The following is a 26,740-nucleotide window of genomic DNA, read 5'->3' on the forward strand; positions in this document are numbered from 1 at the left end:
GCTACTAAAACCGCCCAGTCCGGACCACGAACTGGCCCATCCCAGCCCATGAACAGGACCAGCCCATTCCAAGTAAATATTGAACCAAATTGTGTATATTTTAATCAAATTGTATATATTTCAATCAAATTGTATATATTTCAATCAAATTGCATAGATTATAATTCAATCAAATTTTAAAATCATGAATTTCTTCATTAATATTAATAATCGTATATATTCTAATTCATTTTAAAGATTTTATGTAGCAATAATGAATAATTTCAATGATTAAATAGTTTTGAAAAAAAATTCTCATGCCGGCCTGTCAGCCTGGTCCAACCCAATAGACCCACGAACCTCCAGAACCGCTTCTCGAACCGTGAAAACCAGTAACAGACCGATGTGGGCCAAGATTTTTCAACCCGCGGACCAGCCCGCCCAACCCATGAATTTCACGGTCCGATCCCGGGCCTTGAAATCTCAGCCCAACCCGCTAAGGCCCATGGTCCGGCCTGCCCAGCCCGCACCAGTGGCCATCACTAAGTGGGAGTAGTGTAACATATACCCTATAAAAAAAAATACTATTACCAATTTACCATTATAGAAATTGTCACACAACTTTTTAGGAACATCCTCAATATTACACATTTACACATGACTAATACAGAAATTGACGACAACTTGCTCTAAAAACCCATTTCCCAAAAAATTGAGAACACAAATGAAGATCATAAGATTGGATTTAGTACAAGACATAATCTATAGTGCTAGAAGAATTTTGCATGTTCGAGGATGCAGTTTTGTATTCAGTTGGTCATTGGGAGACCACATCATAGCTAGTTCCTAAAATCAAAGAAATCAAATGGTTTAAATCCCAAAAGACAAGGCATATCCTAAGCCTATGATTTGCTTTTAAAATCTCTTAATCACATCATAATCTTTCATTAACTCACCTCTTTCCAAGTACTACACACAAAAACATTAATTTACGTTATTTGCTTAACTGTCCTTTAGGATACGGTTATTATTACTTTATATTATAAACATACGTTATTTTTTTATTCATTGTTACATATTTTATACTTTTGACTTTTCATGAAATGTATATATAGGTTGACAGACATCTCCTAAGAAATGTGACGAGTTAATTAGTTTGTTAATCAAAAGCTTGCACAGAAATTAGCAGTAATTAGAGAGAGAAAGTAGAGAGATGAGGAGTAATCAAGCAAGATTAAACACAGGAAATGTGGTTCCTCTTCTTGGGTTAGGCACGTATTCTTCTTCAAATGATAGTGAGATTACTGAAAAGGCCATTCATATGGCTATTAAGGTAACATTATTTATCTTTTCTGGAAAAAAAAAACTGAACTGAAGTTTATTTCATCATTTTTAGCTCAAGATCATTGATTTTTCTTGTTACTCTACTAAAAACTAGGCTTGGGAGCTTTTTGTGGGGTTCACATATTTGATGAGAGGAATGAGCCAAGGAAGATCCTTCCCATTACTAGAATTTAGGTTTTGTTTATTTTGGAGGAAGTTTTTCAGTAGAACGATTTTTCACATTTTCCGTTATTTGGTTAGACAAGGGATTTAAAAAGGGAAACTAATGTGGAAAAGAATTTTCCATGCATTTGTAAACATTTTCCTCAAAATCTCTCATTCGCAACATTCAATTTTTCCCTTCTTAACTTAATAGTTTTCCATTAAACCAAACAAAGGAAAACGAACATTCATTTTCATAGGAAACTATTTTATGTGGAAAAGATATTTTCCATCAAACCAAACAGACTTTGCTTAGATCAACTGGTAAGGAAGTTGTTCTAGCTTAACCAGAGGTCTCGGGTTCGAGCCCTGGGTACGTAGCAGTGTGTGTTGGGAGATCTTTCCCCCCAATTGGGGCCTGACCTGACTCGAATCCAGATTAGTCAGATCCAAAAATGGATTTCGGAAATTGGATATGATTTAAAAAAAAAGGGACTTTAAAATGTCAGTGAGACATGAAATATATGCATTTACAAAAAACCGTCCAATAACTAGTGAGTCGTTGAAATTCTTTTCCTCGAATTGGGAAAAATGCAGTATTATTTTATTCTTGGCAACTAAAGTAGGGAGTGTATAGTTGTTGTTGATCAATATTCGATAAGTAATTGGTGTGCAATAAAAAAAATGCAGATGGGTTATAGACATTTTGACACAGCAAAAATATACGGATCTGAGCCAGCTCTTGGAAAGGCTTTAATGGAAGCAATGAATGATGGTGTTGTTGATAGAGAAGACATTTTTGTTACATCTAAGCTTTGGTCAAGTGATCACCATGATCCTGTTTCAGCCCTCAATCAATCTCTACAGTAAGTTCAACTAATAATTTCCGTTACATTCTTTGTTTTAAGTACTGTTTTTCAAGTTAAATTTTGGTATTTCTCTTCAACTAGGTGCTAAAAGAAGTGAGGTAAAACAATGTACAATAAAATCCTATATAAAGAGGGCCAACGGCCTACCGTTGGAAATCATGCATGGTTATATTAAGCGATCTTCTTAGGGGTCATTTGGTTCATTATTTTTTGGGTTTCAAGAAACGGAATCAATTACCGATTCTCTTTCTTCTTGTTTGGTTCAACCCCGCATAAATCTTTTACCATTACTTGATGGTAATGGATTCCCCCAATTTGTTACCTTCCCCTCCACCTCAAGTAACAAAATCCATTACTTGAAGGTAATGGTTACTCTTCATTTTCATTACTTGGCTTGAACCAAACACTCAATAACGGTAACCATTTCTGTTACCATTTCCCTTCTCTACTTGTATCCATTCCCTTTCCATTTCATATATTGAACCAAACGACCCCTTAATGCTTATCATTTATCACTCGTTGTTGTAATATAAGAGATCTCGAGTTTAAGGCTTATTTGAAAGTGTGGGTAGAGGAATTGTTTTTCAAAGGATTCATATCGCAATATTATCTCACTTATCTGTAACAATGTAAATCCTTTGTTTAAAGATATTTGCTAACACTTTAACTTTTATTTTATATATAAATACTTTTTTATTATAAATATTTTAAAGTTCGAGTTTTATTACGTGAAATAAATATTTTAAACCAGTCTAGACATTTGCTTTTAATATATCATTTTATTATAATTTTATACTAATAGATAGCTTAGTATATATTTAACTATAAAAAGTTGTATTCTCATAATGTATACCTACTCTTGTCATTCATTTCATCTAGGATAATTAGGTGAAATGAACTTTCTTTGGTTATGTGCCAAGATTTGATGCATATAAATAAATAATATTAAAACAAGATCAAAATGAAAAACAAGAATATGAAAAGGGGATCATATGATTGTACTAAGAAAATGTGTTTGGGAAATGTGAACAGAAACCTAGGAATGGAGTACGTGGACTTGTACTTGGTGCACTGGCCCGTAAGGTTCAAATCATGGGCCGAATATCCAATACCCAATGAAGAGGACTTTGAAGATCTGGACTTGGAATCCACGTGGGCCGGTATGGAGAAATGCCTTGAGTTGGGCCTCTGTAAAGCTATCGGTGTTAGCAATTTTTCCACCAAGAAATTACAACACCTATTAGATTTTGCATCTGTTTGTCCTGCAGTTAATCAGGTATCCTTTTTATTTTTCCTTATTGTAATTCCTTTATCTATTCTCGGAAGTGTAAATATTGAGAGTTTGTCTTGTAAGCGACAGCCTACTTTTAAATTAAAATTAGGCAATGATAAATCTAATATTAAAAAGAGAATTAGCCTAATAGTGACTAAGTTAATTTCTTTCAGTGACATGTGAAACAAAAATCTATAATACATCTAAAAACAATTGCAATATGCTTCACATTAATATAACAATTATTGATTTGTCACGTTATATAGGAGGAAGAGAGTACTAGAATGGTGAATAAACACCATAAAAATAGTTATTCTTGTGTAAATTATCAAAATAAAGTACTCGGATTAGTTCGAGCTCGAGCTGTAGATATTATGTTACACTTACTTTGGGACAAATTAAAGAGAAGAAAATCGGAAAGGAAACCGAATTATTATGAACAAAAAAGTAGGAAATAATACTTTTAATATACATAAATACCTTGAGCATGAATTATTGGTGGTTAATATGAAATATAAAAATGAATGCAGGTTGAAATGCACCCAATGTGGAGGCAAAACAAGCTGAGAAAATTTTGTGGAGAACATAAGATTCATGTGAGTGCATATATGCCTCTTGGTGGCCCTGGAAATTTCTGGGGATCAACATCGATTGTAAAAGAGCCCATCATCCTGTCCATTGCCCAAAAACACAAAGCAACTCCTGCTCAGGTAACACAATACCTTTTTTCCCATTCTAAAATCTGCACAATTTTATGTACATATTACGAAAACATTAATGGTCATAGTCATGAAGTCATGCATTAGCAAGCGTAAAAAAATCACTCTTATTAACGTTATAACGTTATATGACATGACTCATCTGATTTTGAAGGTTGCACTGAGATGGGGAATGCAGAAGGGAGCTAGCGTAATTGTAAAGAGCTTCAACGAAGATCGGATCAGCGAAAACATCAGTGCCCTCAATGTCAAGTTAGACGACAACGATATGATCAACATTGAGAAGTTAATGGAGAGAAAAATACTAAGAGGAGATCATCTAATTAACAAAACTACTAGCCCTTACGAGACAATTGAACAACTATGGGATTATGAGATATAGCCTCTAACATGATTGTACTCTTTAGGAAAGAAGTAAAAGCCATCAATATCTGCTTCAACAGTCACATCTGTAAATTATAAGCAAGAAAGATGATAGGCAGGACATCATAAAATCTGTACCAGAAAAAAAAAAGTGTGAATATTCAGCATAGAATTAACATCTCCTCATTATGACAATTGATACAACTGTTTTGAACACAATTATACATTCTACAGAATGAACTGAAGTCTAATGAGAATACTCGAGGAAGTTCTGGAGACAATTACACAACATTTGAAGCATTTCGATTGTTTTGATACATTCTGAGACCCTTATTTCCTTTTGGATCTTTTTATATAAATAAAAGACAAGTATACGACAAGAAAGTGTACAGCAACCACCATTTTTTGATGTTCAAATCGTCCTTGCTGCTAATATTAACCCTTCATAGTTTATTCTCTTCTACAATTTGTTTCCCTGATCAAAATAGCATTATATCAGAAAATTATGTTAGCAAAAAAGTATACTTCACCAGAAAATTTGTAGGAGAGTATGAGGGCAGTAATAACTGCTGAAACCCCTAAAATTTGTCACAACCTGAGGCCAGCATGAATTGTTACCATCGACAGGGTCTTATTTTTCCATAAAACTTGTCAAATTGCAGAAAAACAGAAGTTCAGTGAAAATCTTTAGTAGTCTTCTTTTCTTTGCCATTGTTTGACCATGACTAGCATTCATTGTAATAAACCTACTTCAAATTCAAGTTAATAGCAGAAGTGGTCATTAATTTCCAAAAGAACTAGAAATAATTTGAATAATTCAAAATTTGAAGAAGTTAAAATCTTCAAAGCAATAAGAGCGCGGAAACAAAATGCAAAGTAGGATGCAAAAAATCATACAAGGTATCACCATTGCCACGTGCAGTCATATTAGTTCTTGGCTTGTTGCTTGGGCGTAGATACAGAAGATATACCTTGTTCAATGCACTAGAAAAAAAAAAAGCAATACTTTTTAGAAAAATGGATAAATGCATGTAGGACGACATTAAGTAAAAAAATATCCGACACAAACATATCAATGCCTTTGGTAAAAGGTAGTGGTAACTGAAGAAGCTTTCTCTCCTTGACTCTTGCCGTTCAATCTTTTTAAACCAGCTTGTTAGATGCTCATACCTGAAGAAGATAGCTGTGTAGCCAATCCAACGTTTGGGGGAACGTTGTTGCAGATATATTCACAACAGTTAGACCCTGTAACGTAAAGAGAAGAGCAAATAGGAATTCAACACATGGACATGATATAAGCTCCAGGAAAATCAATATTTATCATCTCAATGTTTTATACATTTAAGCAGTGGGCAAACTTTTAGTAAAATCCCCAGTCACACTACCCTAAAAGAAGCAACTGCATCAAGCGATTAATCTCTGGCTGCTAGTGTTACCCCTTCATGCATGTGCTGTCATCCCCTTGCATTGGTCGCAAGTCCTATTACGAATATACAAACAGGGACAAACTGAAGAAAAATACGAGAGAAGATTGGGCATGAATTCACCTCTATTACGAGAGGCAAATAATACGAGAGAAGATTGGGCATGATAAAATCTTACAGCTTACCGGGGGAAGTGCAGGTTGTAATCAGAGAGCTTTATTGCAATAATACTAAGTAATTTTGCACAAAACATATTTCAATGTGACCTCAGATAAAAATACAAAAACACACATGCAATCTTACTCATTATGTCCTCGAGATTGGCATGATCCTGGCCTTTTCTAAGTCTCAAGTGAGGGTTCGATTTAATCTAGAGCAGCATATGCAAGTAGCAATAGAAAAATCAACAAAGTGAAATTGATCATTAGTCAAGCTGAAAAATACAATTAGATCACGCAGAGACAACACACCCATGAATAATATAACAACTACTTTTTAATTACAACTATATAATGATTGGTTTTAAGTTTTTCTTTATGGAAGTGTGGGGCTCATAGTGCTATGGATCACCCTAGGCCACCTGTACTGTTGACTTACAAGAGAAAGGACAAGGGAATTAAGGAAAACGCTGAGCAAGGGAATACTGATAATAGTACTGAAAATATCTAAGCTTCTTCTAGAAGGGGAAAGCATGTCATTTACTAGTAATTCTGAGGTAGTGGCGTGTGATGATGTAACAAAAGGGGTAGCATAGTGAGAGAAAAGGCAGTAAGAAAAGTAGAAAGAGAAAGGAACCCTTGGGAGAGCTCTCAACCTCTCGAATGTTGAGAATTGTATGAAATTGTTACTTGATCAATCTTAATACTATCTTATCCCCCTTACGCTCCTCAATTGCAGTTTTCTGGTCTTAGTCGTTCTGAATTCATAGCACAAGGTTCTGTAAAATCCATTTGAGTTCTGCAAGATAATTCCAAGGGTAATAGGAAAATTGGACTTCAGGCTTCTTCAAGTTTAGCCCTCTACTAGATTTTCTATGCTTTGCAGGCAAGATAGAACAAGAATGCTACCATATGTGTGGGAAGTGCTTTACCTTATGTACTAGGACTCGAAATGGTAGGTTTAATTATAAAGTATTACAATCATATTGTGAACAGAACCATGTATCTTTGATCTCATTTTCCCCATAAGTGAACTGTATAAAAAGTTTCTCATGGCAAAATAATTAGCAGAAAACAGAATTCATATGAAGCTAAACTGAGCGCCTCTCGTTCACAGAACATCATAATCAATAACTATTCGCCTAGGAATTACGGACAAGTGACAACCAACTGAGTTATAACTATTTTCTGAAAACATATAGTAGGTGGCACTTCAAAAAATAACATTATCTCCAAAAAAAAGTAAGAAGTAAAGCTGCTACCAACATACTTATGAACCTAGCAGGGGTAGAGACATCAAGTACGAATGCTCAGTCCCTATCTAGATGACTGGTGATCAATGATTCGGATTACTCAAGCCAATCCAGGATTCATAATGGAACAAAATGATTTTGAAAAACTATCTTCTCATTTTAATCTTACTTACAAAAACAATATTAGTCATAAGACCATACACGGGGTTATGCAAAGGTCTATTTTATCCACTTATCATAGCCAAGTCTCCACCGGGAACCATTTTTAATGATGAGGCAACCTTCACAGACTTAAAAGTCTCAAGAATGTCCTAGAAAGACTAAGTTGGAGCCTTGTACATAATAGTGTATGAGGTGATGAGTAAATTTTCGCGATAAAATAGTAGAAAATAAGACAAACACCTGTGACTCAAATGAGCAAAGGTAGTCTTGAATGATTTTCAAATTCTTCATTAGCTTATGCTTATCCTGCAGAAAAGCAAAATCACAATTTCAGATAAAAGGACAGATTTAACTATAGAATCATTCAATATTCTCACTTCCATGAAGAAGTGGGCATCAACATTGGTGAGCCAGATATCAAGGAAAAATTACAATTGCACAGAAATCATAAATATAAATAATGAATAAATCATTTGCTCAAATCACAATCTGAAGTCTGAACAGACAGAGGAAATGTTCTAGTCACTTCTTGCATGGATGTGACCAGAAGAAATTTTTTTAACAGTGATATGAGCCAGAAAGACATTGGGAAAGGAAAAAATTGACAACCTAGTTATTTGGCAGTTGCAACTTGCAAACAGCAGAACCAAAACAGCTATTTTACCTTCACAATGCTGTTATCAGTAAATGTACGAGTTGGTATCCATTCTTCAAGTAAAGCCTGCACAAGTCAAGAAGGATTCAGTTAAAGTTAACATGACATGACAGGAAAGAACATATAAATATATAGATATAAAAAGCAAGTAAATACCAAAGACATCTGCAATATAGACTGACCAAAATGATTTAGCCAGAATGTTGCTAGGATCCAGTGATCCACCATGACCTTATCACCCGTTTCACCCCCCCCCCCCCCCCGCGCCACAACAACCCACAAACGGGGGGGTGGTTGTTCATGGCTATGAGGATTGAGGCTGACATTAAACAAGAGTGAAAGACCAAAATATCCTTGTTTTGAGTACCGAAAAATACTACCAATAATCCAAAACTCAAGTTCTCTTTCAAGTCCAGTGGCATTTATGGAAGCAATCGACCCGCACTTACATCAAGTCCCTAAAGGACAACTCCCATCTATCACATGAATTTATACATCTCTTTTTGTCATGACTAGCAGAATTATAGTAACTATCCCCTTAGAAAAAAGAATTGTAGTAGCAATAAGCAAAATAGGAAAAGAAGGGAAAAAAAACGGAAAGATTAATAGTGCCTCATGAACTTATGAGAATCCCATATATACCTCATGATCAAATTCAGCCATTTTAAGGACTATAGGTACAATGATTGGTTCAGCTCCAGACCTCTCTTTCTTTGGTTGAGGATTTTCATCTACCTTCGTTTCTTCAAGAGTCCCAACTGCAAAAAACTAAAGCAGTTAGAAAAGCTTGCCTTGTGCTAGCTATTGGGTGCCATTTTGGAATGGATTCTTAGACGGAGAGGGCCTTAAAAGGTAGCAAAATAATATAAAATCAATAATCTACACAGAGAAGCATGCAACAGTTTTGTTTAGGGGTGTTCAACGGGTCGGGCCCCCATTTTCAGCCTTGATCCAGCCCGTTTGTAAGAGGGCTTTGGAGGGTCGGGTTCAAAAAGGGTCAGGCTATAAACAGGTTGTATGGGAAACATGGTGGGGTGGGCTGAAAATGGGCTTAAATAAGGTTGAAGAAAGGGCTCTCTCATATTTCCTCTATCATCTGACTCTCTCTCTCCTTCCAAAAAAAATGTAGAGTTGGCTGCCATCAAGATACAGACTGCTTCTTCATCTTTGCTACTTGCTTCTTCATCTTCAATCTGAATTTTTTTTTATTTTCCCTCTCTTCGTTGCTTGCTTCTTCATCTTCAATCTGATTTTTTTTATTTTCTCTCTCTTCGTTGCTTGCTTCTTCATCTTCAATCTGATTTTTTTATTTTCTCTCTCTTCGTTGCTTGCTTCTTCATCTTCAATCTGATTTTTTTTTTATTTTCTCTCTCCTCGCTGCTTGCATCTTCCTCTTCCATTTCTTTTTTCTTTTGTAAATTTGGGATATTTTTAATGATACAAAATCAATTTTTTCAAAAGGTCTGGGAGTTTTAATCGTAGGTGTTAATTAAATTTATTTATTCATTGTTTTGGTTGAGGTGAATTTGTGCCTTTTAATTAGCACCTCTAATTTGACATACTTTGTAATTTTACAGTAAATGAAAAGTTTCAGAAGTTTATTAACACCTTTGCAATATTCTTGAAATGGGATCGGGTTGTGCCGGGTCTCACGAGCTTCGGCCCGGCCAGGCCCGTTGCTGTTTAAACTATAGCCTAGCCCGGCCCGGCCTGAACCTGGCCCGTTGAACAGTCCTAGTTTTGTTCCCGAACCTCAATAAAACAAAATAAAGAGAGATACTGAAATTTTTGGGCCAAACCTTTATCAGCAGAGACTCCATCTTCTATATTGACAGAGGCAAGATTGCGTAGGACATCATGTGTCTGGTCGCAAGATACATGTTCTTCAGAGCTTGTATTCTCAGTACAAAGGCTTCTACTTCCAGGATCAAGTTTTACATCATCAGCAGGTTGATTTTGCATTTGGCAGGTAGAATCATCTGCTAATGAATCAGATGCAACCTCTGCCTTTTCAACTTTCGGTTGCGTTTTCATGGACAATTTATTTTCATCATCCATTAAGTAAATGCTAGGATCTAAATGTATTCCCTGCCAAAAGCATAAAAAAATTCTAAGATGCATGAGTCACAAAGCATAATTAGCATCATACATGACATTGCTAATCATGGCATTTGGGTTATGACAATTATTCTCCTCCATCTGAGTATCACTTCAATTTTCTTTCCAATTTTTTTGGTTGGACATGCAAGTGAATGAGTGATATATTTTGGGAAAGATGCATTATATACCCATGTAATGATCACAGGAAGTAGCACTGAATTACAATGAGTAGCACAAAGTAAGCAATAATATGGTGATAATCATTTCAAAATCAGCGACCATGTGCATGATTGTTTTTTCTTTTTGTTTTATTTTTCCATGAAAGACACGCATTATCAGCAGAGCCAGACTGGACTTATAGGATGCAATTTTTCCCAATCTATACTCAAATGGTGAAGACCCAAAATAAAGAGTACAGCCATTTAGAATGTCCAACTATACAACAACAGCAGCAGCAACTATTCTTCAGAGCAACTAAATCAAGTATTTTAACTAGATTATGACTTACGAGTCCGGCCTTTTCTTTTGTCATATTTTTAATGAATTTGTACATTCTTCTTTGTCTACTGCAATTACAGTTCTTTACCACACTCACATTTTATCTTTTGACCAGTAACTTTCTACTCTAAGAAGAGGATTTCACTATGCACAAAAAGATAAATCAGGGGAAAATGTTGTTATTCTGATTAAGCAAGGGAGCCAATAGGCATCCAACCTTTACAATGACATAGTTTATAACAAGTTTTTAAACATAAACACTACATTGATGTTATATCATAACACTATACTCCTATTCCTACTATAATTCAAAAATCAAACTCTTTTCTCTTAGCCAAAATTCTATTTTCTCTGATAAACTATATTTCTTGATATTTACTTTTGAAATTTATGACATGGCACACCTAGGTGAAGCCGGGCGCGAATGTTGTATGCTCTTGGAAACATTCCCCTTTATTACTTTTTTTATTATTATTATTATTTATTAGAAGACGACAAGACACCATTTATAATACTAGTCCTATATGCACGCGATGCGTGCGAAAACAAACAAAAGGTCAATTGCATTATAATATATACCAAAAATGTTCATAAAGTTCATTGTATATTTTTTTTAGTTTTTTGAAAATCAATAAATCAATGATGATGTAAATATTTTGTTCATTGAGGATATAATGATAAAAGATAGTGAATTTGTATTCTATTACTTAAAGTTATAAAAGGATTTGCCATTTTTGATATCCCTATTCTCTTCCCTTATATAATAGAGATACGTTTTTATTGGTTGTGATATTCCTTTTTCCTTTTGTTATTTTTGGTTTTGGCAATTACTTGAGATAAGTGGAGAAGTTACTGATTTGAAAAAAAATCTTTGTTTCTCTTCTGATTTTTTTTTTTTTGTTTTTCCCCCTTTTTTTTCCTTTTTGTTATTCTATTGGATGTAATTTGCTTCATTAGTTAGGGGTAAAATAGGGTTTTTTAGTTTTTTGGTGTCCTACCCCTCTTGACATATACAATAGAGATACAACAATCATTAGTTCAAAGCTACATAGAGTGAGTTCCAGAAGATGCTTCAGCTTTACATAATGATCACTTATAACTTATAAGAGCACAAAACCATGTTACTACCAAACACAAACGAGTATCAGTTATCACTTTAGTACAAAGGCCTAGCAGTAACGCAGTATTTAAAAAGTGACTGAAGAGTACCTCAATAATAATCGGTTTTCCATCTTTCATTGCTTTCTTGAGATCGCCGGCCAAACCTAGATAAGAAGTGATTATACTCAATTATAATGCCAAGTAAAGAAGATAACTTGATACCCGTCAAAATAATAATAATAATAATAATAATAATAATAATAATAATAATAATAATAATAATAATAATAATAATAATAATAATAATATTATTATTATTATTATTATTATTATTACATTCATGATGGAGCCTCAGAGATTGTAACAGTAACATTGCTTTCATCCTCCCTACCCAAGATGGATGATTTTAGCCTCACCACACCCACTTTATGGTAACATTCTACACCCTCCCCATGAGTGGGTCACCCTCACTAATACTTCCTCTGTTTCAAAATACTAGACACAATTCTCTCGACATGCTTGCCAATGCATATTTTTGACCATTAATAACTCTAATTCCCCATAATTAAAAACTATAAAAAGTTGATATTATGAAAGTATATGTCGAGACGAGTCTAACAAGTTCTCACACGACTATATTTTGTCTAACATAGAATCCACAAAACACAGTCAACGTAGAGTGTGTGATAGTGTAAAAGTCAAACCGTGTCAAGTATTTTGAAACGAAGGAAGTATGATATATAAAAACTCTATTGATGAAAATGCTTGGATTAGAAAGAGAAAGCAGCTTATAATTTTAAATAGGGAGAAAACATGTGGGTGTTTGGCCAAGCTTTTCACAGCTAACTCTATTCCAATAGAAAATATAGTCAAACATCCAACTTCTTCCAAAGCTGGAAATAACAGAGAATCGGATAACATCAGATTGGAGTTACTGCTTTTGGTTCTCAGGCACGTCATAAATTTAGGTTTCAGCACTTGATGCAAGGGCCCTAACAGGCTACCAATTCCTCCAAATCAAAACTTCTTTCTACTTCTCTTAGGGATATAATCTTTCCGGGGAGAGATTGCAGGAACTCCACAAAACCATATCAAGCCTCCACCCCTTAGCAGTGTTTGAATGGGACAAAAATTCTTCCAAATGCTTTCACAATATTTAACCAGTCAAAGAGTATCACATTTACCCCAAAAACAAAAGTAAATAAACAAAGTGGCTAGAACTTTATATATTTTTTATTTTTTTTTGATTGGGAAATTAAGTCAGCCCAAGGGCTAACCCCTACCAAGGCTACTAGCCTTGTAGGAACTACCAGCACATTGGCTGGTAAAGCATGCAAAGCATGCTAAGGAAATACCCCAACATAATGTTGGGGGTAAGGATCGAACCCCTGACCTCAAGGATCAGAGGGGAGTGCTCTACCACATGAGCTAGCTCCTCATCCTTGCTAGAACTTTATATATAAATATACACAGGAACAAGTTAAGGTAGAATAGTTATCACCTTTACGAACAATCCTGCATTCTCTACAGAATTCCGTGATGAACTCCTCAGAAGAATCAAATTCCCTCGCCCACACAGGAGTAGATGTCAACGGAGCACTGCATTTCTTTTAAAATAGCATAAGCATTTGGAGCAAAAATTAACATCTGTGAAATTTTCTACAGCTTTATATGTGTACGTGTAAGAAAAGTCGATAGCTTAAAAATCTTCACTATAACAGGAAACTATACACTTCGAGCATCAGATATGCCACATAAGCAACCTATCCAGAAGTAGTAGAGAAAATATTTAACAACCAACTAGACACTAGACAGAACTTTTTCCCATTGATGATTCATCGTGACAATCAATTATGCTTAACTAACAAAACTCTATCTGCAGGACTTCAAGGTAGCACGGAAGGACAAGGTTCGGAAACAAGGATGTTACTGAAACGGGGAAGTGGGAATTCTATAAAAATAAGGAAACAGAAACATGTTCTAGAAATGATGAGATGTATTTCCTCAATTACTTTTTACTTGCGACATTTCCCATTTCACAAAGTTGCATATCATTGCAACATTAACATTTTTGGCAATATTTTCTCTCGCAGCACATGGGTTCCCTTTTGTATCTCTCTCCATCTCTCTCTTCTCCTACATTCTTATTCCATGCTATAACATTGCAATTTGCAAGTAAAGAAATGGAAGAACTATTTAATTATAATATAATATGATATATATAATTAATTATATATTCATCAACATCTTTGTGAAAAATAATAATTCCTAGTGGTCAGATTTAAGAAATCAAACATTATTTTATGAATTAATTATTAAAGTCCAACCAATCAACCATCCTACGTGTAGCCTATCCCACAAACAGAACAGAAGAGAATAATAGAAGCCCCGTCCACCTTGTATTAAAAAAGGAAAGCCAGCCCAAGTTTGCTCCTCATATTTCCCCCAAACTTTTTTTCTAGTTGACCTACCCAGCCCCAGCCCTATGTTTTGTGTTAACTGTTGCCTTTGTTCTGAGGCAACCCTGAGTGCAAGGAAAAAGGCAGGCTGTCTTGAGACGTGTATCGAGATTTAAACGGCTTTTGTGCAGATCTGAACTTATCTTCTTTTCTCTTTCTGGCAAATTTAGGCCTAATGAGCATGTAAACACCGAGGGCTGCGAAAAGCCTCACAAAAGTCAGCCAAAAGCTTCCAGATGCCAAAGACGTTTTCATGTGAGGAAAGGCATTTTGGAAACGGTTAATCAATCATCAGCGCTTCTTGGCATTCAGAACGTTAGTACGTTACTCATTTACGACACTTTGAATCGCTACTCTTTATCGGATTCTGTGCTTTTTGAGTCAGAATCATCCATTGATGAACATTAGAAAAATATTATACTCTCAAGTAAAAGGCATCAAAACAGCAACACTATTTAAAGACTTAGATTAGGAACTTGCAAGCTTTGTGGCATTTGCAACATCAAGATTCAAGAGTGAGTCCAATACACCCTGATTAATTATAACCAGCTTGACGGGCAGAATTTAGTTTCAGCATAGTCTCATTCACTTATCTTCATGCTTCTTTTTTTACCTCAAAACGTGATTCAAAAATCAGAATCAACCTTCAACAAACTGCCAAATTGCTTACATCCTCGAACATCTTCTGTATTGCGTAAGAAAACACCTCAAAATATGTAATATTTTACTCAAATTCTTATATATATCCAATACAAATTTCTCCAACTCTTTGCGGACCGTACTCTTCAAATGTAGTATCATAACATTGCGTCAAATCTACCAGTTTAGCCTTAAATCTTTACCTCTAACTCATGTTCCCAGGCCTGAAGTGTTCCTAGTCCACCAAAGGAAGACAGGTTGTTCAGAGAACCCCTTGGTTAAAGGAAAAAGGGATCCTGATTCCATCAAGCTGAGTCAAGTCTGAGAAAATAGACCCTACATTGAGTCTCTAAATTCCCTATCCTCTCCAAGCCTTAAACCATTGAAGGCATATGCACAAAATATCCCTAGTTCCTCTAGATTCCATGCAAGAAAGTGCTAAGACCTCTCATTGTCCCCCTATCCTGTACACCTACGCAAGGAAAAAGAAGAAAAAGATTCCCGCTTCAAGGAAGGGCACCTCTAGAAAGTCTGGAATTGTAATTGGGGATTACAGTGATCTCTAATACAATACTACCCTAGGTTAATACTTTCTGTGCTTGATTATACTTGAAATTATTGACAAGGCATCTGATTCTTAGCAGAAAGCTTCATCTGCATCCGAAGAATTCCAAAGGTAAGCACCGCTTTTTAGGCCGTACTTCATATACCAAAAATAGGTTGATGTATAGAGACTAGAAAGATTGCTATTTGTCTCCAACATTGTCTATATAAAAGCCTCTCTTTCTCCAAAAGCAGTTTGATTGTTCAGTACTAAACATTATATAGAGACTACAAGTCTACAACAATTGCCATTTGTTGATGCTTCTCCAATATTGTCTATATAAAAGCCTCTCTTTCTCCGAAACAGTTCCATTTTTCGATAGTAAACATTAAAATAGTCACTCATCAACATAAGTAGAGAGGATTATAAAGAGTGAGAAGCACTTGCATGCTCCTAACTAAAGATTGGGTGCACCACTCATAAATGCATATATCTCCTACATATATATAGCCTGTAAAATATTCAACTTTCTCATGTGTAATCAAAAGGAAATTGCAATAAAGCGAAAGAACAATGAAGCAAATGACAACATAATCACTGATACGAGTCAATTTGTATTGAGAATAAATGTGCAATATGTGCAATGTATGTAATTTTCATCTATGTTTGACAGACCAGAAACCACTTATTGTGTGTATTTATTGTTTTTCTATCTTGTGATTCATATCAATGATCATTGTCTTGCACATTTTCTTTCCACTGTATGTATCGTAAGCGGGTTTTGCCTAGACACATGGATGTGATCAGATCAGATAAGAGAACACAAGGTCCACAAAGCCTAGACAAGAGCTCAAAAGACCATAGCTGGTTCAGCAGACAATTTCAGATGACGAGCTAATACCATGCAACATCATTAATGTAAAAACAGAAGAAGACAAGTTACTTACTCTGTTGATGTGCGAAGGAGTTCGTAGACCATATCTGTCTGCATTGTTTATTTAAATAAAGACAATAAGAACAGAATCAGCACAGAAAGATCATAAAAAGTGCTGCTTTCTCCAGGTAATCTAAGAAGCATCCTAGCAAACACAAAGCAAATCATAGAAACAATTAACTGCGGTTACCTGCAAGACGTTTGGTAAATTTAGTCTTTGCGCCAGTTGTGTAGCAATGGTGGACTTTCCAGTACAAGCAGTTCCACAAACAAGAATTACCAATGGCACCCGCTGATGGTGAAACCTACAAGAAATATGCAGGGAGAAAGATTTTAAATTAATTGCACGAAAACACTTTCATGATCTTTTATTTGTCATGAATTACAACTAAATAACTTAAAACCAACACACAAGGGTGGAGAACAAGAACACCAAAGTTCCTAGATAGCTAGATATAAGACGATGAACTTGAATACACATAAAACATAGTTTTTCTCACTAACCTGGTCATCATCTTATAACGGCTTATATATTCTTCACCATAGCCCCTACGTTCCATGAGCTGCAAATAGAGTCCTATAAGAAGGTTTAATAGAATCACATTTTAAGTACAGTCAATCAGAGTGATTGAAGAAGCATTTGATGGCATATATTTTCTTATAATTGTCATGAAGACAGCGGATAAGAAAATGATTCCTATATGCTAGAAAGAGGGAGAATTCAGCCCTTCCTATCAATCAATCACTTCCTCCACCTTTTTCAAACCGGAAAATGTTTACTCCCCCATCCGAATCATTTTCTTTAAACCAGAGGATTTCGTGTCTAAAGCCCTGGACCATGATACTTATTTAACAGCATCTTGAAAAGTTAGTCTTTCCCTACAAACGAAAAATGAACAGCTAAGAGCCACAATGTTTCAGTTGCTAATAAGACAGTTGAGTAAAACTCAAGTTACAATTCAATCTCATCAGCACTCGTATTTCTCAAATGCTACCTAGTACATCAACTACTACAACATCCTTCCCATTCCTATTCATATAAAGGTGACTATGACTAAATGGAAACAGACCGCTTGCATAAAAAGCTCAAGGAAATCAACATTTCCCCATCCCAAAGTATTTGCAACCTTTCAATTTACTTTGTCCTACTTTATATCCTCTTTGGTCAACAAACGCACATAAAACAATCAACTATTTTTCCATTTCCGCTTTACCAACACATTTATGGTTAAGTCTAAATCATTATTGTGCACGCCATCAGTGAAAAGTCAACAAAAGCAAATTCTTTAAGATAAAGAAAGTATTAGGTCCTCATATTCGCATATAGGACAAATGACCTCTACCTTACACCAAACCCACGAGTAAAATATTATTAGCTAAACCTCAATCAAATTGTAAATTTGTAGCTTTGACATATTATCACAATTCAGCTGAGGTACAAGTAAGCACTAACAAACAAAAATCATACTCCCTCCGTCCCATAATTTAGTGCTCACTTCTCATTTTTCACAAGAATTAAGGAAAAGGGAAGGAGTTTTAGGATTTCACAAAAATATATATTTAAGTAAATGTTTATTGGGTATTTTTGTCTTGAAACTAGTTTTTTTTCTTCTTTTTCCTTTAAAATACAATGAAAGAGCAATAAATATTCCTTAGAATGGTGTAAAACAATAAATAGGGCCACATACTTTAAAAAAAAGTAGGGGTATTTGGGAAAGTTTTATGTAGAAATGAAGGATAATTTAGTCCAAACAAATTGATAAAGAAAGAAATAGAGCACTATATTATGGGACGGAGGGAGTATATTCTAAAAGAAGTTATTGTGGTTTGACATTTGTTCTAAGAGAATTATCTTAACCAAAGTCAGAAAAGTTAGTTATACACAGGAGATTAAAGTTGTTTGACAATTTTTGATTTATGATGCATACCTTGAATAGATTAGCCTCCAGGTCATTTTGAGAGCTGCATGACGATCATAAGTATCACTTAGCATTTCCATACAAAAAGCGGCCACAAAGTATAGAAGTAAAAAATCAGTTGATGACATACACATCAAGCAGACTGTTGTCTATAAGCAGTTTTTTCAGTTCCAAAGCAATCTTGATAGCAACATGATTAGGAATCTGAGAGAGTGAAAAAAAATGCAAAATGACAATATAAGTCACTATCAGGAACTCAAATAAATTCAAACTAAACTGCAATGCCGGTAGAACCACAATGATCTGCAAACTAATATGTAGAAAACATGCAAACACAAGCTACTCCGAACTCCGAAATACATGAGCTGAAACTCCAAATTATTACTACCTTTGTTTTTTAATAGATGCATCTTATTGACTTGGCACATTTACCAATGCTCAACTTTGACCATCAATATATTTAACTATACATTATTAAAAAAAAAACATGTTTTCAAAATATACATTAAGATTAACCCACTAATAGTTAAAGTAACGACATTTATCTTTTTATATTAGAAATTAATTACGATCAAAGTTAGTACTGAACTCTAAACAGTATATATGATGCATCTATTAACAAACAACGGAAGTACTTCGTAACGGGGCTTTTTTTCCCAATATAATATTGTAATAGACTAGCCTAGTAGGGCATGGGTATTTTAGTAATATACATTAGTTAATATGTTAACTTGAGGAGTAAGGCAAATATACTATAAATAGAGGAGATGAGGGAGAGAAAAAAAGATCATCAAGAAAATATTGGAGAAGTTTATTTTAGTGGTTAGTTTGGGAGTGTGACCAAGTCACTCGAAAATTTGGCATTTATCCTTTTATTTTCAGTAATTCTCATTTCCATCAATCAAATATCATCATCTTCTTCCTTAATATACTCTCCAAGTATTCAGTTTATTACAAATACTTCCCCCACTTTGCCTTGTGTCTCGTGACAAGCGAATAAATATATAGAGAAAGAGAGCATAAAGCAACGACATTCTCAACATTTAGAGAATGACAGAGTATTAAACATGAAAAAGGTTTATTTTGAACAAGTTGCATATTACAGTTGAAGGACCTCCACTCCACTTATCAATCACTTAAATGAATGATAAAACTCTATACATTCCAAACTTATAAACTTGGAACAAGCACTAGATAATTTAAACTTGCAATCAAAGACGAGAATGCTACTTCTATATAGAACCATGGGTGATTAATTAAGACTAGGAATATTTCTTTCTGTTATCATAGCAGTCATTGCAGTTAGTATGGTAGTGGATGGCAGTATTGTTAACTAGCCAGTAGCTTTTTTGCTCGTTATTTTGTCCTATGTGATCATGTATTTTGTCCTTTGTATTATGGTGTGCTGTCACCATTTGATTGTTTGCTTCCTAGTATATATATTATAAAGGTATGATACTAGGTCTTTGAGAGCCTAGAATTCTGAGCCTCCTTTGTGTGAACCAAGAGCAAATTTCTTCATGGTATCAGAGCACACTAGGTGCTGATCCAGAAAACACAAAAATCTTCTTCTTCTTTTATCTTCCTTAAAACTCTCTTGTTCTTTCTTTAAAGCTGGAAATAGAAGGAAACACTCTAGACGTTAGCCTTGAGCTAAGAGATCTTTTCAACATGAGTGAAAAACAACAAATCATCCCATATTCTGATCCCTACTATCTTGGAAACTCAGATAATTCTATCAACCCTATCTCAAACATCATCTTCAATGGAAATAATTACCTTCCTTGGAGCAGAAGTGTTAGAATGGCACTAGGAGCTAAAAACAAACTAGGTTTTATTGATGGAAGCATCACAAAACCACCTGTTAGCTCTGAAGATTACAGTAAATGGACGAGAAATGACTACATGCTCAGGTGCTGGCTGTTCGCTTCTGTAACACCTGAGATTGCTGATGTCTTGATCCTAAGTGATTCTGCAAAGGGATTTTGGGATGACTTGGTTGAGAGGTATGGTCAACCAAGTGCTCCTCAGTTATACTCTATAAAGAAAGAGGTTACAGGATTGATGCAAAATGAGATGAATGTCGCTGAGTATTATGGAAAGTTGAAAAGAGCTTGGGATGAGCTGAATGTTTTAGATGGTTTTCCAGAATGTAGCTGTGGAGCTCTGCAAAAATGTGAGTGCAAATATCTCAAAAGGATCCGTGAAAGGGAATCACAAAGTAGGTTGATTGATTTCCTAATGGGGTTAAACAACAGTAAGTATGATGGTTTGAGAGGTAATATCCTTGCTATGGATCCTATTCCTACCATAAACAAAGCTTTTCAACTTGTCCAGCAAGCAGAAAAGCAAAAAGAAATATCAGAGAATATTGAATCTGGGTTTGATGCAAGTGCTTTTTTTGCCAACAAAGGAATATTTGGTGGAAATCAGCAGGGTAAAGGAAACTTTCAGAACACAAAGGGAGTTTTTCCTAGAAAAGAGACTAAGGAGGAGAAGATGAGAAAGTACTTTTGTGACCATTGCAAGATGAAAGGTCACACTAAAGATGGTTGTTTTAAGCTAAATGGATATCCATATTGTGATCACTGTAACATGAAGGGTCACACTAAGGAGGGATGCTTCAAATTACATGGATATCCAGAACGTTCTAAGGGCATGGTTCTGAAAGGAAAAAGGGGCATGTCTTATGCTGCAAATGTTGAAAGTGGTGAACACAACAAGGATCAGGAGGAACCCCTGGACTTTGGGAATCAGAGAGACACCACCATGGTGAACAATCTTGTTGAGCAAGTTCTCAAGGCTTTATCTATCAAGCAAGGTGAGGGTAGCAGCAGCTCAGTAAACAACTCTCATCTAAGCAACTTTGCAGGTATTGTTTCTTCAAATAGTGCTCAATATTACTATAAGATGCTTGGTAGAGATACCTGGATTATTGAGATTCAGGTGCTTCAGAACACATGGTGATATGATAAATCTTTCTTTGAAAAAGGAGATTGGATAACAGTGTTCATGTTGGGATGCCAGATGGAACACTTAGAGAGGTGAAAGAAACAGGTTCCATTCAGTTGGGCCCTAAACTCATACTCAGGAATGTATTATACATACCTGAGTTCAAACACAATCTCTTGTCTGTAGCTAGGCTCATACAGCAGAACAAATTGAAGGTTATGTTTCTCTGATGAAAGTTGTGTTTCAGGACCCTTCTAATGATGAGGTGGTAGGAAAAGGAAGAAGATATGGAGGGATATATCAACTGAAGTTGTCTGAAGAAAATTGGGAAAAGAATGAAGGTGTCAGTAGTTTCAAGGATTGTAATAATGTAGTTTGAGCAAGAAAAGAAAAGGAAACATTGTGCTTTTCATCAGAGACTAGGACATACTTCTTTGTCAAAATTAAAACATATACCTCAATGTGATTGCAGTGGCTTAAATGATATTATTTTGTGATACATGCTGTTTGGCTAAGCATCACAGGCTTCCATTTCCTATCAGTAAATCTATTGCTGATAACATTTTTGATTTGGTTCACATTGATTTATGGGGACCCTATAGGGTCAAAGCCATTACAGAAGGAAGATACTTTCTTACTGTTCTTGATGACCATTCTAGGGTCACTTGGACTTTTTTAATCAACAACAAGGAACAGGTAAAGGTTGTTGTGAGTAATTTCATTGCCTATGTAAAGAATCATTTCAAGGCAAATATCAAAACCATTAGAACTGACAATGGAACAGAAATTGTTCAAGGAGAATGTGGGAAGATGCTGGCTGAACAAGGCATTTTTCACCAAAGAAGTGCTCCTAGAACTCCCCAGCAGAATGGGAGAGTTGAAAGGAAGCACAGGCACTTAGCTGAGACTGCTAGGGCCATGAAAATTCATGTTGGGCTCCCAAATAAATTTTGGGGAGAATGTATTCTTGCTGCTACATATATCTAAATCTGCTTCCTAGCTCTGTTATTAATGGGAAACCCCTTTTGAAAGATTGATGAAAAAACTCCTTGATTACACACTTTTAAGAACTATAGGGTGTTTGTGTTATGCCACCAATTCTCATACAGGAGGGGATAAATTTGCCCCAAGGAAGAAGATGCATCATGCTGGGTACCCAAGTGGGCAGAAAGCTTATAGGGATGTATGATTTAGAATCTCATAAGATTCTAATATGTAGGGATGTGGTCTTTAAGGAAGATAATTTTCCTTTTAAAGATTCTCCTCAACAAACACCAGCCAGTTCTTTTCTTTCTTCTTCTTTTCAGGATGCAGATACAGACATTTTGTCAATTGCTGAAGAAGGTGGGGATTATAATGAACCACCTGATAATCATGATATTCCATCAACTGCTGCAGCACCAATCATTTTCCCCTGATGATATTCTGCATGATACTCTGGAAGAACACACTGTATTCACTGAAAATGAGGTTTCTTTGAGAAGATCAGACAGAGAGAGGAAGATCCCAGTCAAATTTGATGATTATGTGACCAATCTCAGGGCATCAAGCAAAAGCAATGAAGCTGATCAGAGAGTACAAGCCTCAGGAGCCAATTTTGTCATGGCTACATTGCATAACAAGGACTACTATTCCCCAGAATATGCTATATCTCTTAACAATGTGCTGAAAATAAGGGAGCCTACCTCTTTTAAGGAAGCTTCACAGGATCAAAATGGAGGAAGGCTATGGAAGAAGAGCTTGTAGCTCTGGAAAAAAATGGAAACCTGGGAGTTAGCCACTCTTCAGAAGGCATGCAAGCATTGGACAGCAAATGGGTTTACAAGTGAAATTTAAACCCAATGGTGAAGTAGAGAGATATAAGGCCAGATTAGTGGCCAGGGGTGATAAACAGGTGAAGGGTAAGGACTATAAGGCTACATTCTCACCTGTTGCAAAGTTTGCCACACTGAGAACCATGATAGCCCTTGCTACAAAGAGGGATTGGAAACTGCACCAACTTGATATAAATAATGCCTTTCTTCATGGGCATTTAGAAGAAGAAGTGTATTTAAAGATTCCAAATGGCTACACTGGTATTCACACTCAAGGGCAAGTTTGTAGGTTGAGGAAGAGTCTTTATGGCCTAAAACAAGCATCTAGGCAGTGGAACATAGAGCTAAGAAAATTTCTCAAGCAGCTTGTTACACTCAATGTGCCAGGGATGGTTCAGTCTTCTTTAAGAAGAATGGAGGTCACATCAGCATAGCTCTAGTCTATGTTGATGATCTGTTACTCACTGGTGATGATGAGGTAGGCATCACTCACTCAAGCACAGTCTTGATAGCACTTTCACTATCAAAGACTTGGGTCAGTTAAGATATTTCCTTGGGATTGAAATAGCTAGGAATGCCCAAGGAACTGTGATCAATCAAAGGAAGTACACTCAGGATTTACTTCATGATACTGGATTTCATGATTGCACTTCCACAAAATTCCCTTTTCCAAAGGGTATCAAATTGAGTACTGATCAGGGAGAGCAACTTGAAGACCCTGAATCTTACAGAAGTCTCATTGGTAGACTACTTTATCTTAACTTGTCCAGACCTGATATCACTTTTGCTGTTCAACAGCTCAGCCAGTTCATGAGCCTTCCTAGAAAACCTCACCTCCAAGCTGCACTGCATGTTCTAAGGTACTTGAAAGGCACTGTTAACTATGGCTTGTACTACCCCAAAGAAGGTGGGGAAACATTCATGGCCTACTCAGATGCAGACTGGGGATCTTGTCCATTCAGTGGAAGGTCCTTAACTGGGTATTGCATATTCATAGGAGGATGTTTAGTCTCCTGGAAAACCAAGAAGCAAAAGGTTATCTCTAAGTCTTCTTGTGAAGCTGAACTCAGAAGCATGTCCATGACTACTGCTGAACTTGCTTGGCTCACTGGCCTATTTGAAGATTTGCATCAGCAATTTTCTCTCCCAATTACTCTATTCTGTGATAATATTTCAGCTGAACATATTGCTCATAATGATGTGTTCCATGAACGTACCAAGCACCTTAAGCTTGATTGTTACTACATTCGAGAAAACATTGAAGCAGGCCTTCTCAAAACTGCTCATGTGAAATCTTCCCTTCAGTTGGCAGATATTCTTACAAAGTCTCTCTCAGCTGTTCAACATCTTTTCTTAGCTTCCAAGTTAGGACTTGTCTGTTTAGATCAAGTCCAACTTGCGGAGGGGATATAGAACCATGGGTGATTAATTAAGACTAGGAATATTTCTTTCTGTTATCATAGCAGTCATTGCAGTTAGTATGGTAGTGGATGGCAGTATTGTTAACTAGCCAGTAGCTTTTTTGCTCGTTATTTTGTCCTATGTGATCATGTATTTTGTCCTTTGTATTATGGTGTGCTGTCACCATTTGATTGTTTGCTTCCTAGTATATATATTATAAAGGTATGATACTAGGTCTTTGAGAGCCTAGAATTCTGAGCCTCCTTTGTGTGAACCAAGAGCAAATTTCTTCATTCTACAATATTTAGATGAATTAAGGAACTACATTATGATACCATAAGTTTCAATCGCCGAAATAAAACACATTGTTGTCAAATCAAAAAGCAATTTATCTTCGTAATTCACGTCCGTTTCATCAGAGTGCTAAGTTTGATATACGATTCAATTTTAAAATCGTTGCATGTACCAGAAATCAAAACGTAAAATGGCGTACCTTGGTGACAGTTAGCATTCTGCTGAGCAAAAATCTCGATAGAACATAGTAATGATCAGCATTGTCACCTAGCCAAACTTTAACCTAATCCAAAAATTGAAAAAAAAATCCCGAAAATGTAAGAAATCGAATAAAAAATTGAGAAATTGAGATGAAGAATTAGAAGGAAAGAGAAACCTTGACGAAATCGTATTTGGAAGATGCGTTACGAGCTGCGAATCGAAAGGGGCGAAGAGTGGGATCTTCAGGTTTATCATCGACTTCATCACTGTCCTTGGGACTCGCAACAGCAACTGCAACTCCTTTGTCTTTCTTCATTTGCTCTTTCTCTCTCCTCTGGTTTCGCCGCTCTGCCTCTGCATTTACACTGTTTGAATTTTGTTTGCCTTTACGGTTGGTTTCAACCAAAAAGAAATCACCATACACTTTTCAAATTTAGAATTTGACCGGTTCAACTTTCAGGGCACAATTTTAAGGAAGCTATGGTACCAAAAGGTCAAAAACTTTACGATTGGTAGATAGTGGAATCGTGTCTACATCATTCTACTTCGATAATATTTGAGAATTCGTGTGAAAGAAGAGTTGTATACTTGTATGCCTAATTGCCTAATAATTACTTGAGTTCAACAATTATAATTGGTGTTAGGGGGAAATATTATGAATTTGACTCAAATTTGTGTCATAAGATATGTTTCGAGTATGGTTTTATCGTAATATAATTACTTGTCAAATTTCACACGAGTTTTTGTGAAAGAGCTTGAGAAAAACGATAATTAAGAAAGAGCTTTGTTTAGGACAACTATACTATATTTTTATCTTACAGATGGAAAATGTTTGCAAGTGATCCAAAATCTATTTGTGAAAGTATTAGGTCTAACTGTATCACCCGAACATTTGGTCAGACGGCTCCCCTTAAGCCCATTGAAACAAAGTTCATATAGTTGACACTCGTTAGTGAATGTGTTCACTCTCTGAATTTGGATGGTTCAAACCAATTCAATTACTTGGTTTTTGAAGAAGACGAAGGGGGAAACCGAGGAAGCATCGTTGGACAAAGAGAATGAGGTGTAGCATCGATTTGCAATTTATTTTACCGCCCATTACATGCAAAAAGTAATTTGCAATTAACCTTATTGTAGCCTACGACATACAAAAAGTAATTCGCAATTGATCTTTCGAGAACTGCGACGCCTTTTTTTGTCTTCCAAATTTCAAGGCTCCACTTTTTGTCCGACTTCTTAACAGGAAAAAAACAAACATAGTTGTAGAAGTTGAGGTGGCAAAAGCAGAGGTGGCGGCAATAGGAGGGATAATGGGCTTAGATGAGTTTATGGGGCGGTTCTGCTTCCAAATAAGTCACAAAATTGATAATTAGAGTTTCCTATCAAATATTGAAATTTAAAATCGTACTCCCTCTGTTTTTTTTTATCATTCCTACTTTTCTGTGCGCGTTTTAAAACTTAAATATCTTTCATTATATATTAGTAAAAATTATAACGATTGAATATTAATAAAATACTAATTGAGACGAATCAAACAAGACCCC

General features: G+C 35.7%; 2 protein-coding genes across 6 annotated transcripts; one reads left to right on the forward strand and one right to left on the reverse strand.

Annotated features, from left to right (window-relative positions):
• Positions 1-1,141: 1,141 nt before the first annotated feature.
• LOC104906621 (NADPH-dependent aldo-keto reductase, chloroplastic) lies at positions 1,142-4,824 on the forward strand. Its single transcript, XM_010695398.3, has 5 exons — positions 1,142-1,312; positions 2,155-2,330; positions 3,366-3,609; positions 4,137-4,316; positions 4,480-4,824. The coding sequence occupies exons 1-5, from the start codon at positions 1,193-1,195 to the stop codon at positions 4,705-4,707; spliced, it is 948 nt and encodes a 315-aa protein (XP_010693700.1). The 5' UTR covers positions 1,142-1,192; the 3' UTR covers positions 4,708-4,824.
• A 24-nt stretch (positions 4,825-4,848) lies between these two features.
• LOC104906622 (hypothetical protein) lies at positions 4,849-25,662 on the reverse strand. 5 transcript variants are annotated; one of them, XR_007272472.2, is made up of 17 exons: positions 25,372-25,659; positions 25,195-25,278; positions 18,665-18,738; positions 18,544-18,577; positions 17,120-17,178; positions 16,806-16,920; positions 16,629-16,666; positions 13,541-13,638; positions 12,148-12,203; positions 10,140-10,428; positions 8,983-9,098; positions 8,350-8,406; positions 7,926-7,991; positions 5,859-5,933; positions 5,586-5,672; positions 5,284-5,434; positions 4,849-5,163 (listed from the first exon to the last, which is right to left on the reverse strand). XR_007272472.2 is itself a non-coding variant. In XM_048641065.2 (16 exons), the coding sequence occupies exons 1-15, from the start codon at positions 25,510-25,512 to the stop codon at positions 5,616-5,618; spliced, it is 1,359 nt and encodes a 452-aa protein (XP_048497022.1). In that variant the 5' UTR covers positions 25,513-25,660; the 3' UTR covers positions 4,849-5,163; positions 5,596-5,615. The 5 variants fall into 5 exon arrangements, 2 of the variants coding, with proteins under 2 accessions (XP_048497022.1, XP_010693703.1); XM_048641065.2 differs by lacking the exon at positions 5,284-5,434 and having other exon boundaries at positions 5,596-5,672; positions 25,372-25,660; XM_010695401.4 differs by lacking the exon at positions 5,284-5,434 and having other exon boundaries at positions 25,372-25,658.
• Positions 25,663-26,740: the final 1,078 nt, after the last annotated feature.

Source organism: Beta vulgaris, chromosome 3, assembly GCF_026745355.1.
Source record: "Beta vulgaris subsp. vulgaris cultivar EL10 chromosome 3, EL10.2, whole genome shotgun sequence".
NCBI classification, from domain to species: Eukaryota; Viridiplantae; Streptophyta; class Magnoliopsida; order Caryophyllales; family Amaranthaceae; genus Beta; species Beta vulgaris.